At 71.7% G+C, this 13,697-nt stretch overlaps 1 protein-coding gene across 1 annotated transcript in view; it reads right to left on the reverse strand.

Moving 5' to 3' along the window:
- Nucleotides 1-2,777: 2,777 nt before the first annotated feature.
- Nucleotides 2,778-13,697, reverse strand: part of KIF21A (kinesin family member 21A) — a gene marked incomplete at both ends in the record, with an annotated part of 51,842 nt that continues 40,922 nt past the window's right edge. Inside the window, 12 exons of the mRNA XM_084256195.1 lie at nt 2,778-2,871; nt 3,141-3,340; nt 3,623-3,793; nt 4,452-4,569; nt 4,829-4,993; nt 5,590-5,770; nt 6,669-6,805; nt 10,402-10,530; nt 11,406-11,510; nt 12,908-13,092; nt 13,262-13,316; nt 13,532-13,592. Coding sequence (XP_084112321.1) covers nt 2,778-2,871; nt 3,141-3,340; nt 3,623-3,793; nt 4,452-4,569; nt 4,829-4,993; nt 5,590-5,770; nt 6,669-6,805; nt 10,402-10,530; nt 11,406-11,510; nt 12,908-13,092; nt 13,262-13,316; nt 13,532-13,592 — 1,601 coding nt within the window. The remainder of the gene's footprint in view (nt 2,872-3,140; nt 3,341-3,622; nt 3,794-4,451; nt 4,570-4,828; nt 4,994-5,589; nt 5,771-6,668; nt 6,806-10,401; nt 10,531-11,405; nt 11,511-12,907; nt 13,093-13,261; nt 13,317-13,531; nt 13,593-13,697) is intronic.

Consider the following 13,697-nt stretch of genomic DNA (forward strand, 5'->3'; position numbering starts at 1 on the left):
ACCAGGCGGCGCTGCCCTCACGGGCTGCCCAGGGGGGAGACTGAGGACACTGTCCCCCGCGGGCCCGCCCGATGCTGCCCGGGACGCCGGCACCTGCTGCAGCCGCGGGCCCCGGAGGCTCGGGCGGCCGGTGGGGCGCAGAGGCGGGGCTGGCCGCCTGCAGAGGCTGGGGGGGCCCCCCCGCGGGCCCGACCCGGGCGGGACCCCGCACCCCCACGCTGGCGCCCCGGCCCTCAGCACCATCTGCAGAGCAGAGACCGCGGGGCCCTCGCCCAGGCCAGCGCCCCGCGGGGCGCCCCCCGGACCCGCCCCCGCCCGCCGGCCCGCGGGGGGGGGGGGAGCAGCCCGAGCTCGCGGGGCGCCGCAGATGCGCCGGATGGTTCTGGAAGCCTCGTTCCCAGTGAAACAGTTTCTGTGCCAAAGGGGGGCTTGGGGCCTGGGCCTGCGTCAGAGCCGCTGCCATGGAGACAGGACGCCCAGGGGGCGCAGGGGCGGCGGGGGGGGGGGGGGGGAGGAGCCCCGCCCGCCCGCAGCAGGGGCGCGGGGGGGGGGGAGGAAGGGGCGCGGGAGAGGCCGGAGAGAACGTGGAGACTGTCGAGGAAACAAAGGCGCACCCCGGAGAGCGCGCCCTGGAGCACGACCCCCGGCCCCCCCCCTGCCCCCGGCCCCCCAGGATCGCCCCCCTCCCCCCCCCCCCCCCCCGCGACAGTGCTCCCTGGGCACCTGGGGTCACTCGGGGCAGCTCGCGGGGCGCCGCCCCACCAAGGCGCGCCCGGAGCCGCCCCGCCCGGAGCCGCCCCGCAGAGGACGCGCCGCCCCGCCCCCCCCCACGCGCCGCCCCGCCCCCCCCCTCCCCGACGCCCCAAGCGGCTGGGGGTGGCCGAGCCCCGCCCCCCACGCCTGCTCCCCGGAAGCCTCTAGGGTCACCCAGAGGCGCAGAAGCACTGCCTGCGGGGGCGCCCCCCGTCCCCAGCCCCGTCCACTGGGCAGGATCGCCAGGGCCGGGATGCGGGGAGAGGGGCTGGGGGAGCAGCGGGGCAGGGGGAGCAGCGGGGCTGGGGAGCAGCGGGGCTGGGGAGCAGCAGGGGGGGGTGCAGCGGGCGGGGGGGGGGGGAGCAGCGGGGCGGGGGAGCAGCGGGGTGGGGGGAGCAGCTCCCGGCTGGGCCAGCAGCCTCTGGCGGCGGCCCCCAGGGAGGGCCCCGGGGTCTGTGGCCAGGACTGGGGGGCTCCTGAGCCGGTGAGGGGGCACTCACCTCCGAAGAGGCTGTGCTGTGCCCTGAATCAGGCACAGGTCGAAAGCCAACGAGACCTCGGGAAAAGAAGGTTCATGAATGAGAGCCACCCCTAAAAATAAGTTTATGGGACTCAGTGCCCGCGGCCCTGCGCTGCGCCCCACGCTGGCCCCAGCACCCCCCGCGCTCACCTGCAGCTGCGTCCTCAGCTCACGGCCCCGCCGGGTCCTCGCTGCAGCCGCGGGTGGACAGAGCTCCCTGAGGACAGACAGGCCCCGGGCGCCGGGGAGGAAAGTCCCTCTCACAGCGGGGCGGGGAGGCCCCGGCCGCCTGCAGGGAGCCCCGCCTGGCGCCGGGCAGGGCACGGGCAGCAGAGGTGGCAGTCCCCTCCCCTCCCCTCCCCAAGTAACAGGGTGTCGCCGTCCTGAGATTTGGGGTGAGGTGTGTGATTTTCTGCCGTCTCCTGAGCTCTCTAAGCACCGCTCGACTCCCGCCCTCGACGCCCCCGGCCGGTCCCCCTCTCTGCCGCGAAGACTGCCCCACGGGGCCGGAGAGCAACGCAGCGCCCCGGGAAGGAAGCTGGGGGGCTCCAGAGACGCCCCCCTTCCGCGCGAGTGGAGGAAGAACAGGAGCAAAAGCAGGTGGCAGCGGCGTGTTTATTGAGCCCCAGCTAAGCTCGCATCTACGGCAAATGCTTCCAGGGCTGCGGTACCCAAGACAATATTTTCCAATGTTAAACCATCTACACAAAATTAAATTTGCAGAATTTACAAATTAAAGTTCTCAGCAGACAGATAAATTATACATCCTTTTGCAAAATCCAATCTACAGCGTTTAGAAGTCCACACGGCGAGGAGGCGCCTCTGCCCCGCCCGGGCACCCGGGCACCCGGCGGCCGCTCTGGCCCGGCCGCAGACACGGCGTGTTTGAAACCCGCTCAGCGGCGCAGACAACGTTAGACAAGGGAGGAGACGTGACTGTTAAACAGAAAATGAAATCAAACAGCAATACAGGAGCAACGCCAGGGGAAAACCGATCAAAATAGATTTCTGGAAGGACGTCAGGCTGTCGGGGGCCGGTGGACGTGGGGCCTGGAGGGCCGGGGCGGGGGGTGCCCAGCACGGACAAGTGCAGCGACACGTCGTGGGCCCCGGATGTGCGGGGCACAGGCCACCCGTGCCGGCACAGACCGGGGTCCACAGCGCACGGACGGCGTTTCACATCTCCACTTCCTGTGCACCGGGCGGCCCCCGGGGGTGGGGAACCCCCAGACACCGCCCGGTGGGTGTTTCTAGGGCGCCGTGGGACAGCCGTGCACAGCTGCAGGTCACAGGGGCCCTGGGCTCATCGGCGGACGGGAGGGCTGTACCTGGAGCTCAGCGGCGCGAGGCGGGGCGGTCAGCACAGATGCACATGCGTGGCGGGACGGCGCCGGCCAGCAGAGCCCTCGGGAGTGGGCTTAGGGGCGCCTGCAGCTGACCTGCCCAGGACCTGACCGGAGCAGGCACGAGGGCCACTCGGCACCGCCGGCTCCCGCTTGCCGCCTCAGACGCTGGCGCCGTCCTCCCCCGGGTCCCCCGCGTCAGGCGCCTGGCCGTCCTGCAGGCTGCGAGCTTTCCAGATCCTCACGGTTCGGTCGCTACAAACAGGAAGCGCGAGCACATGAGCCTCGGCAGAACGCGGCAGGGGCAGCTGTGGTGCATCGGGGCCCGCAGAGCCGGCCGTGGGCGCTCGACGGCCACCCCCACGCGGGCCAGGGGGATAGAGCACAGGCTGGACGCAGCCCACCGCCGCAGACGAGGGGCGACCGGGACAGACAGGGAGGCGGCAGCCCCTCCCAGACACCCACGCCGATTCCTGCCGCCTGGCTGCGCCACGGGGAGCTCGGGGGAGCCGCTGGACACTCACTCGGAGGCCGTGAAGACATGGGTGGCGTTGACGGAGATGGCATTGATGGGGCTGTCGTGGCCTCTCATTTCCCCGAGGAGCAGGCATGAGTCCAGGTTCCAGAGCTTGAGGACGCCACCCCTGCAGCCGCTGAGCAGGGCGGGCGGCCCGGGCAGCACCCCCAGGGCACACACCCAGTCTTTATGTGCGTTGGGCACTTGCTGGGGAGAGACACGGCTCAGGGGCCTCGGACCGCGCACTGCTCTGGTCCTGAGGCCCCGCCTGAGGCAGCCTCGGCCCGCGAGGCTGTTTCCCCTCTTCTAGGGGATCTGGGGGCCCTGAGTGCCGCCCAAGTTTAGCCTCAGTCAGCACGACCTCAACCGAGCAGCACAACCTTGTCAGGCCCCCAAGCCCGAGGCCCCCAGAGACCCCGAAGCCTCCCCGGGTCTCACCGAGGTCCCACCGAAGTCCCCTCCCCCGAGGCCTCCGGAGGGTTGCCTCACCTGCAGAAGGCCCTTCTGCGCCAAGTCCCACTTCTTGATGCCGTTGTCCCTGGAGCCGCTGAACAGGCTGTCCCCGTGCAGGGCCAGCGCCTCGATGCCGTCGTAGTGGGGGGGCTCAAAACTGTGGGAGGGGGCCACGGTGCCCAGGGCCCCTTCCGCCACATCGAACATCTGAAAGGAAGCGGGAGAGCGTGGGCCAGCCCAGAGGGCCGAGCCAGCAGCGTGCAGGCCGGGGCAGCCCCTCCTGGCGCCGTTACCAGGTCCCGCTGGGGACGGGGGCGGACGGCAGGCGGCAGAGGCCACCCTGCTCTCCCGGCGCAGGGGACGCCACGCCCAGGGCAGGGGCCCCGCTCGAGCGCATGGGACGGTCAGCTCGTGGGCCTCGGTCCTGTGAGCTGCGGGGAGCCAGCACCGGAGCCCCCAGCGCCCTCGGCTCCCGGGCCCTTCCGAGACGAAGGCCTCCCCTGCTCCCTGCTCAGGGCGCGCACCCGAGCCCGAGGGCCCCCCCTTGACCCCCCAGCACAGCCCCGCCCTGGGCTCTCCCTGCTGGCGAGTCCCCAGCGGCCGTTCCTCTGCTCTGGGCCGGGGCGCGCACCCCCTTCTGCCCGGCGCCCTCCCGGGGCCCAGAGCACCGCCCAGCGCCTCGGCCCGCCCGCCTGGGCGCTGCGCCCCCGCCGCCCGCCGGGTTTCACGCGCCTGGGCCCCGCGGCGCCTCAGGCCCGCGCCCTGCCCGGCCTCCCTGCTGGCCCGGAGGCCCCGCGGGCGCCGGCGTCGGGCAAGGGCGGCCGCAGGCCCGGGGCGGGGCGGGGCGGGGCGGGCGGCCACGCACCTTCACGCAGTGGTCCTTGGAGCCGGTGACCACCAGGTCCTGCCCGCCGGACAGACGCTCCACCGCCAGGCACATCACGGGGCCCAGGTGCCCGGCCAGCCGGGCCGCGGACTGGAACCTGCGGGGGCGCCGCTCTCCTCGCTCTCCGCCCCGCAGCCCCGCCCCGCCCCGCAGCCACGCCCCTTCCCCACGCCCCGCCCCCTTCCCCCACGCCCCGCCCCGCGGCCCCGCCCCTTCCCCACGCCCCGCCCCGCCGCCTCACCTTGAAGCCACGCCTCCTGCCGCCCCGCCCCGCAGCTACGCCCCACCCACAGCCCCGCCCCGCCCCGCAGCCTCACCTTGAAGCCCCCCCCCCCCCCCCCCCCCCCCCCCCGCACCTCCGGAGGTCCCACAGGCGCACGGCGGTCCCGGCCGCGGCGTAGAGGGCGGCGCCCGCGGGGCTGAGCGCGATCCGGGCGACGGGGCTCTCCCCCGAGGCGGTGGCCGGCGAGCGGGCGGCGCCGGCCGCGCACGCGTCCCCGGGGCTGGCCTGGCCGGACGACCTGCGGGGGGGCGGCGCGGCTGAGGCGGGGCCGCTCCGGGGCGCGGGGGGCGCGGGGGGCGCGGGGGGCGCGGGGGAGGCCGGCGCCCAGCTGGGGGCGGCCGGGCGCCGGGCAGGCGGCGCTGCGGAGGGGCCGGCCCGGGCTCCCGCCAGACCGTCCTGCGGGTCAGGGCGCGCCCCGAGGGCTGCTGGACTCGGCCAGGCCTCGCGCGCCCCGCGGGGGACACAGTTCTGCGCTTTGAGGCGTTTTCTCAGTTCCCGTCTGAAACAAAGTCTCTTTTGGGACTGGACCTCCGCGCCCACCGGACGGGTGGACGCCCCGAGACCTCACTCTGCCGGGACCTGTCCTGCGCTCGGCAGAGACGCGGTCACCTCGCGGGTGCCCAGCTGCATCCCAGGCCACAGGCTGCTCTGCGTCTCACAGACGGCGCCCAGGGCACAGGGGCCACCCTCTGGCTGCCCAACGTGGCCGTGCCCACTCGGGAGTGGACAGACCCTCAAAAACGCCTCGTGGCTGCCCGGCCCTGCCCACTGATGGCCCCGTGCCTGGCTGCCCAGTGGGGGTGGGGCCACTGCCCAGGGAGCCCCGGCACTCACGTCAGTGTGCGGACGCACTTGGCCGAGTCCCGGATGTCCCACACCTTGACGTGCGAGGTGGACGCGGTGAAGACCAGGCTCGCGTAGCTGCAGTAGCTGACGGAGGCCACGCTGCTGGGGTGGCCGCCCAGCGACATGATCTCCTGCCCCGTGACCAGGTTCCACACCTTGCACGTCCGATCTGGAACAGACCCGGACGCCTCAGCCAGGCCGCCGCGGAGGGGGCAGGCGGGCCAGGTGGGGCCAGGTAGGGCCTGTGCTGCTTGGGCGTCGGGATGCAAACGGGCCCTGAAACCACAGGGCGCGGAGCCCACCTCCCCAGGCGGAGACCACAGGTCCAACCCGCCCACTCACAGCCCCTGCCCAGCAGGGACCAGATGGCGTCCCTGTAAAACCTCTTTCTGCTCTTCCACATGGAGAACGTGGACCTGGGAGGGACCCCCGCATCCGGTGTGCAGCACTGGGGTCCCTGCCACCCCCACAGCTCCCTCACAGCTGCACGCGCTGTCCACGCCTGCTGGCGGATGACGCTGGCCAGGGCGAGCCCCTGAACGTGCCTCTCCCCCACGAGCTCATTTCCACGTCTCCTGCGACAGTCCACTGTCCACGCCTGGACTGACTGCCCACATCGCCGCCTCTAAGTCCACACCCACACACCAGCCTTCCCCTCACATCCACCCGCGTCCACCCCACACGCCCTGGGCACTCGGGTGGACGGGCTCTCTCCCCTTTGTGAAGCCCAAGCCTGCAGCTCTTCGGAGCAGGGTTGGGTCCGTCCCCGCCCTGGCCAGGGCCACGGGGGCCCAGCAGCTGCAAGAGCTGGACCAGCTCACTCACTGGAGCCTGCCCCGCCTGGAAAGCAGGGCCCCGGGGGTGGAGGCGCCGCAGTGGGCAGCTACTGGTGGATGCACTGGCCCCCCACCCCTCCACCTCTCCAGACACGGAATGATGGTGTCCACCTCTGTCTCTGGGCTTAGTTCCTGCTCTTGAAACAGCAGGGGCGGGTCTGCCCTAGGCCCCCCGCCACGGGCGTCCAGTGCGCACCCCCCTCCCAGACCCAGGCTGCGGGGTGCAGGCACCTTTGGATCCCGTGAAGAGCAGGTCGTCGGTGCAGTCCACGCACAGCACGGCTTTCGAGTGCCCCTCGGCCACGTGGACGCACTGCAGCGGGGACGTGCGGACGCCCTTGGGGGCCGGGAACGGGTGGATGGTGCCCCTGGGGATGAAGGCTCATCAGGGAGGCTGCTCAGCTCCCCCGAACACACGGTCAGCAAAGCCCGGCTCCCTCTGGGCAGCCGAGGGCAGGGGCACTGGCCAGGCACTGGGCCATCTCATCTCGTCCAGCCCAGCGAATTCATGGGAGGGCTGGGGGCAGCGGACGCCGACGAGGACAAAGGGGCGTGTGGACAGGCCCTTTTGGGCAGAGGGAGGCCCAGACCCAGACGCCCCAGGCAAGACGGGCGTGTGTGGGGACGGGACGGCTTCACGCAAGGACCGCCGGGCGCAGGCCGGTGCGGATGACCAGCGCGAGGAACGCGCTCGAGTCTCCTCAAAGGAGACGAATAACAGGGAGCATTTCGAGGCTTCGCGCTCTGCTGCGGGAATCTGGGGTACTGGGGCCTTCACCCCGGTACCAGAGCACAGGAGGGGACGGTGCTGCGGGCCGTGGCCAGGCGGGCGCAGGGTGGGCGCTGGTGCACCCTCGCCGGGGCAGAGCTGATGTTCGGACCGCAGGGACCCAGGGCCCGGCGTGGGGTGTGGGGTGCGAAGCGGCGCTGCCCCGGCTCCGCCACGAGGGGGCGCTGTGCTCCGGGGAGGGCGCCCAGGATGGGCCAGACCGCGGGCCCTGAGCTCGTGCTTCCGTCTCCAAGTGCCAGCCGGAAGCGGCCGCCCCAGCACACGCTGAGGCAAGCAGGGCGGCAGCCTCAGGCAGGGCGGGTGGGCGGGGCGGTCGGGGACAAGGTCCGGGAAGCCCTCAGAGCGGAGGGCAGCAGCCCAGGGGGCGTCTCTGCAGGTGGAGGCAGCACAGGGGTGGGTGCTGCTCGCCAGAGCCCCCCTCACTTTGGGCCCCACCCCGTGCTCCACAGGCGGCCAGGACAGCCCAGGGGAGGCCCAGGCGGGGCGTGGAAGGCCCAGGGGTCTGTTCAAGGGTGACAGGGTCAGGGTCAACAAGGGACCCTCCCCAGGGCGTGCGGGGAGGCTCAGCTGTCGCGGCTCTCAGAGGGCAAGGTGTGCCGACCCAGGACTTCGGGGGGCACAGCCTCACTCCAGGGCCAAGTGATGGCGCACAAGGTGCGGGACCCCGGGCCGAGCCCGCCAGACACACCACCTCCAGCCCGGGGACCCTGCGGCCACGACGGGACTTGAGGGTCTCGGAAGCCGGAGCCCGCCAGCCCGCTTGCGTTTCCCCGGCTCAAAATGGGAGCAGAACCTCCCGGAAAGCCGGGATCCGGCCTCTCAGCCCCCCAGCTACGACCCCACCGCCAGGCTCCACTCCTGCAGGGGGCTGGCCCGCAGTGACCGCGCGGTCCAGCAGCCGCACAAGAACAGCCGTGCGACCCACGCCAAGTGGGCCACCCCCAGGCACACGGGTGCCCCCATGCCAGGTCCCCACAGAAGCCCCTCCCGATGGCCAGCGTGCCCCAGGACGCAGCGTCCCCTCTTGTCAGGCCCCGGGGGCCTCTGGGGACCTCGTGCTTACGTGTTTCAACGTCACACCTCGGCGGAGACAGGCCCCGCCCTGAGCGCGCGCGGGAAGGTGGGGGGCGGGGGGCGACACAGGCCGCGCGCGCCCCGGCAGCGACAGGGTGACAGGGAGGGGGCACCGGGAGGCCCGCTCGGCATTCCGCCCACTGGGGTTCACACGTCCCCGCTGCAGGGCCCGACGCCGGCTCTGACGTCCTGCCAAAGCGCAGCCGCGGGCGGGCGGACCCCACCTACCTCCTGGGTCGCAGCAGCCGCAGCACGGGGAGGAGCAGAGAGAGAGAAGTGGGTGAGCAGGGGTGGAAGCGGGGCCCCCAAGCCCTCAGCAGACAGAGCGCAGCGGCCACTTCACAGCCCACGTCGCCCCGCACAAAACCCTTCCTACGAGCCTCCTCTCCTGCCTGCTTTGTGCTGCTATCTCGCTTTCTCTAGCGCCATCTTCCCTTCGAGCACAGGCCTGCCAGGCCGTTTCTTTAAAGTTGCTACATCAAGAGGGAAGAGCTGCGTCAACCCCCCGAGGTCGCAGCGGTGGGGCGTTTGCGGAGACAAAGCTCGCAGGAGCGTCTCCTCTCGGAGAGACGACTCGGGCTGCACACAGAAGCCAGGCAGCCTTGCAGCGCATGCAGGGGCGCAGCAGGGACGCACAGGGGCGCCTGCAGCCACGGGTGCTGCGGCCCCAGCCATGCCGCGGAGGGCGGGGCGGCCGAGGGGCAGGGCCCGGCAGCAGGGCGGGTACCTGAGGGCCTCGGCCGGAGAGGGGTCACCTTCACCAGACCTACAGTGAGAGAGGCAGAGTCAGCGCGGGCGCAGCGGGCGCGGGGGCGCAGGGTGGGTCCAGCCCCGGCAGGGCTTGGCTGGCCCCCAGGGGCCGCCCCTGGAGCGCAGGCCGGCAGGATGTTGAGGGCGGGAGTGGGCCCTGCCTGAACTCGCGGCGCCCACCAGGCGGCTGCCTGCTGAGGCCCGGGCGCTGCCAGCCATGTGCGTGCAAGGGGGGGGGGGGCACGGCGCAATGCCAGCTCGGGCTTGTCTCAAGGGCACAGAGTCCAGATGGGCCGCCAGAGGCAGGGGGCTGTCGGGGTTTCAAGCAGCTCAGCCCCTCCTGTTGCCCTCCCTGGTGGTCGGGGGCATCCTCCTGGGCGGGAGCACGGCCGCGGGGAGGGCACAGCCCTGGTCTCCGAGAGCCAGGAAGGGTTTGAGGGGAGGGGGTTTCTGAACGCCGCCCCAGCCTCGGCTTTAGAGAAGACCGCGGAGGCAGCTTTCGGGGGCTCCTGGCACGTGTCAGCTGAACCCAGGGAGCGGACCAGACTGTGGGCGCAGGAGATCGTGACCCACACAAGGCGGACAGACTGCAGGTGCCGGCTCACCCGCAGCCCCACACCCTGGGCCACTGCTGGGTCTTTCCTTAACGAGACACGTGGTTTAACGGCGAGAGGTCTTTCTCAGCGACACGCGTGTCAGCCTGAAGGACACGTCACCCGTGACTCAACTACACACATCGAGTATCAGATGGACACAGTCACACGACGCTGCCCCAGAACCCGGCCCAGGAGCGCGGCTGGAGAGCCAGGACTCAGGTGCCCCCACGTGCAGTGGACGCTGTGCCGTGGGTGGGGAGGGGGGCAGCGGAGGACCCGCGTCAGGTCTGAGCGAAGCCAGCAGGCTAATCGGCCCCGAGCAGCCGGTCAGGGCAGGATTCTTGCGAGATTCTGGGTCCTCAAGAGGCCTTGCTCACCTCCGGGGGTGAAGACTGCGCCCACACTCCTGCCGCGTGTCCCCCCAGGGACCGCTGTCCTGCCTCAGCCCGGGGCTCTGATGGCTGGGCGGGGCTCCTCAGCCCACACACAGGCGTCTTGTGGACACCCCACCCACAGAGCAGCTGTGGCCCTGTGGACCCAGCTCTCGCCAGAGTCCTCTGGGCCTCCCGGTGGCTTGCAGACCCAGGCCTGGCCCCGTGCAGGAGGTCCGCGGCGGGCAGCATGGGCACGTCCACACCTGGGGGCCCCCCGGGGGCTGGGGCCTTGGGCTTCACCCCTGCGGCTCGGACAGCCCTGGGCACCGTCCTGGAAGGGGCAGCAGGGCCCTGCCTGGGGCCTGGACACCAAGACTTACTTATCCTGCGGGGCTGACGGGGCTCCCTGAGAAACAGTAAGTCGATTAAAGACACTCAGCTCGCTACGGGGCCGGCTTGGCGGGGAAGGAGGAGGTGAGAGACTAGCCTCTGAGGTCCCAGAATCTGAGCTACAAGAAAACAGAACAGCAGACGGGGCTTTCAACGCGCTGACCGGGAGTGAGGCCTGGAGCAGGCGCAGGGCTGAGCACCGGGGCCTCCAGGCTGCAACAGGTGCTGCACTTCTCCCGGTGGCCACGAGGTGGCGCTGCCTGGGACCGGCAGCCCCCAGCCAGACTGTAAAGCTGCGGCCTCCCGCCGCCCTGCAGACCACCCGGCCTCCGCCGCAGTCAGTGCGCCCCCCAAAGCCGCCTCCACCCCTCCCACCTCCCCTCATCCCTGAAACGCTCTGGCAGCTTGAAACGTGGGGCCAGGCGCCCGGAGGGCCAGTCCCCACGCTCCCGGCAGCTGGCGGGGTCAGGGCAGAGCGCTCGGGCTGGCCCGGTGGGGATGAGGGCGCAGGGGGCACGTGGAAGGCAGCCTCAGTGTTGGTGCTCTTGGTTAAAGCGCTCACAAACAGGCGTGCGCCCCGCTGAGGGGCTGGGACCCCAGGGGAGCGGAGCCGCCGGCCCCTCCCCCGCGGTGCAGGCTCACCCGCAGCAGGACGCGCCCTCCAGCCGGCAGCCCGCGCCAACCCACAAACAGCTTTCCACAGAGGTCAGCAGGAGGACAGCCAGGCAGCCAGCAGTTTAAGAGTGAAGGACAGCACGAAGCGGACGGCTCCCTCGCCCCGGCCAGCCCACATGTCGTCGCCCTGACAGAGGCCATCCACGGCCAGCCGGCGGCCAACTGACTGCGCCTCTCCTGGGTCGGGAGGGGCGGTTACAGAGGGGTGCTGAGGGGCGGAGGGGATGCCAGCAGAGTCCTGGGCTGGGCTGCCGGGGGGACCCTCCGGCCCTGCGTCACCAGCACGGGAGCGGCAGCCGAGCCTGGAGGCTGCACTTACAGCTTCTGCTCCTTGGGCGTCGGCTTCTCTTTCTCATAGGTCTTTCGCCGGCCGAGGGGGGAAGGCCCCGGGGCCCTTTTCTCGGACATGGACGGCTGTCGGGAGCTGAAACAGGAGGAGAGTCTGATCACTGCCCTGGAAGGCGCCCGCCCCAGTGGTCGCAGGCCCCAGCGTTGGGAGTGAGCGGAGGGGGTGAGCCGGGCCCGGGGCCAGGCCCCCCCCAGGCGGCTGAGCAGCTGAGACTAAGCTCGCCCGGACACCAGGGTCTGCGAGGCCGGAGTCACCACAGCGGAAACGGCTTTTAAAGTTTGACAAGAAGGAAAACACGAGGAGATGAAAATATGAGCGAGGAGACTCAGTGGATTCGCATTTCGAGTCACAAAGCTTGGAGGCGGCCGCGGAGACCACCTTGCTGAGCCGGGGGGGTCCGGTGCGCTCTGCGGATTCACGATGACAACGAGGCTCTCACAAGACACCCTCTTGCACAGCCAGACCGTGCCCAGCGGGCGTCTGCACCCCAGGCAGCGCATCGGCGCCCCTGGCAAACCCGGGAGAAGAGCAGCTCGGGGAGTGCACAGCGGCCCGGGCCCGGCCCCGTTTGAAGTGAGACCTAACTCCACGCGGCCGGGGCCCAGGGGAGGACGGGCCGTCCTCGGACCCAGCCGCGGGCACAGCAGCAGCCCCGGTGGGTGCGGGGAAGGGAGGCCCGCCAGCCGGGGCGTCCTGCGCATGCGGGCGGCTCCAGACGGGCGCGGAGTGTCCAGCAGATGACGGGCCGCCTGACCACGCTGCCCACATGCACGCACAGGTGCACATGCGTGACCACACATGGGTACACGCTGGGCACAAGCTCCGCAGTCACATGCGCTGACCCGCCTGTGCACCGCACACACGCAGCACTGCTGGCACACGCAAGGCTGCCGCGGCACACAGGCAGGCCCGCGGGTCCCCGCACACGCATGGTCACATGCGCGCAGACGGCTGCCTGGGGACACTGAGCACACGACGTCAGGGCCGGGCTTGTGAGCGCCGCGCCCAAGCGGGCATCTGTCTCCGTCTGCCTGTAGCCACAGGTTCTCCCGGCGCCGCTGCCCTGTGGACACCCCCTACCAGCCTGTGGAACACCCCATGCGGTCTCCCCGCTACTGTGTGACCCCCCCATGTGGGCCCCCCTCCCACATGGCCCCCAGCCCCTCCCACGGGCGCCCCCTCCACCCCACTGCGGCCGCGGCTTCTCCCCACAAGCCCCTTCCCGCTGAGACCGACTGGCGGCAGAGGCCAGTTGGGCGCTTCTGGCAGCACCGCCTCGTCCAGGTGACTCCGAGTCCTGACTCAGCCCTCACGGGAACCGCGACCCCAAAGCCTGACCCCAAAACCTGACCCTAAAGCCTGCAAGTGAGACGAGCCAATTCAGCGCTCCGTCTCGCACGGCGGCGGGACCTGAGTCTCCGGGACCCGCGGGGAAGCCCGCCCGCTGCAGACCCGGGGCGGTGCCCACTTACAGGCCTCCTGGCTTGGGGGGCACGGGCTCTCGCTCCCCGGCCACAGGGCCCCCCGTGGGCGCGGGGCTGCCGGCCTCCTCCAGCGGCGCGGGGGGCCCGGGCGGGCAGGCGTCCCCCGCGTCCGGGGCGCCCTCGCCGGTCTCCGCATACAGCAGCTCCATCTGCGTGGTCGTCCGCCGCCGCGCCTGGGGACACGCCGGGTCAGGGGCTGCTGGCGGAGAGGGGCTGGGGGGACGCGGCTGGACCCTGGACTCCCCCGCAGGTGGGTCTGGGGGCTGGCGTCAGCAGCGTGTCCTCCCAGAGTGGGGGCCGCTGGGGTCCCGGGAGGGCTCTGCCCCCCGTGCGGGCGCTCACCTTGCTCTTGGGCTTCGCCTCCCCACAGAGCTTCATCAGGTCCGCGGACAGTGAGCTGCGGGCGGGGAAGGGCCCCGGTCAGGCAGGACCTGCAGGCCGGGCCGCGGTGCAGGCCAGTCCTCCGCCGGGGCCGCGCGTCCAAGTCACGACGAGCTGACTGAACAGCACCCTCCTTCCCGCCTGAGCCCCAAGTTCTCGCTGTGACGCGCGTCTCCCCTCACCGCCTGCGCCCCCGACCGCAACTCCAGCGCCTGCCGCAGGGCCTCTTACCTCCCCTCGGACCCCGGGCTGTTTAAAGGGGCATCCTCGTCGCTACTGTCCTCCCCGTTTTCTATAAAAAAGCCCAAAATGTGGGCGTCAGCGGCAGGTCAGGACCCGCAGGAGCAGGCTCTGTGCGGAGACGCAGCTGCGTCCGGGCCCTCCTCGGCACGGCAGA

Source organism: Talpa europaea (genome assembly GCF_964194135.1).
Source record: "Talpa europaea genome assembly, chromosome: 15".
Lineage (NCBI taxonomy): Eukaryota > Metazoa > Chordata > Mammalia > Eulipotyphla > Talpidae > Talpa > Talpa europaea.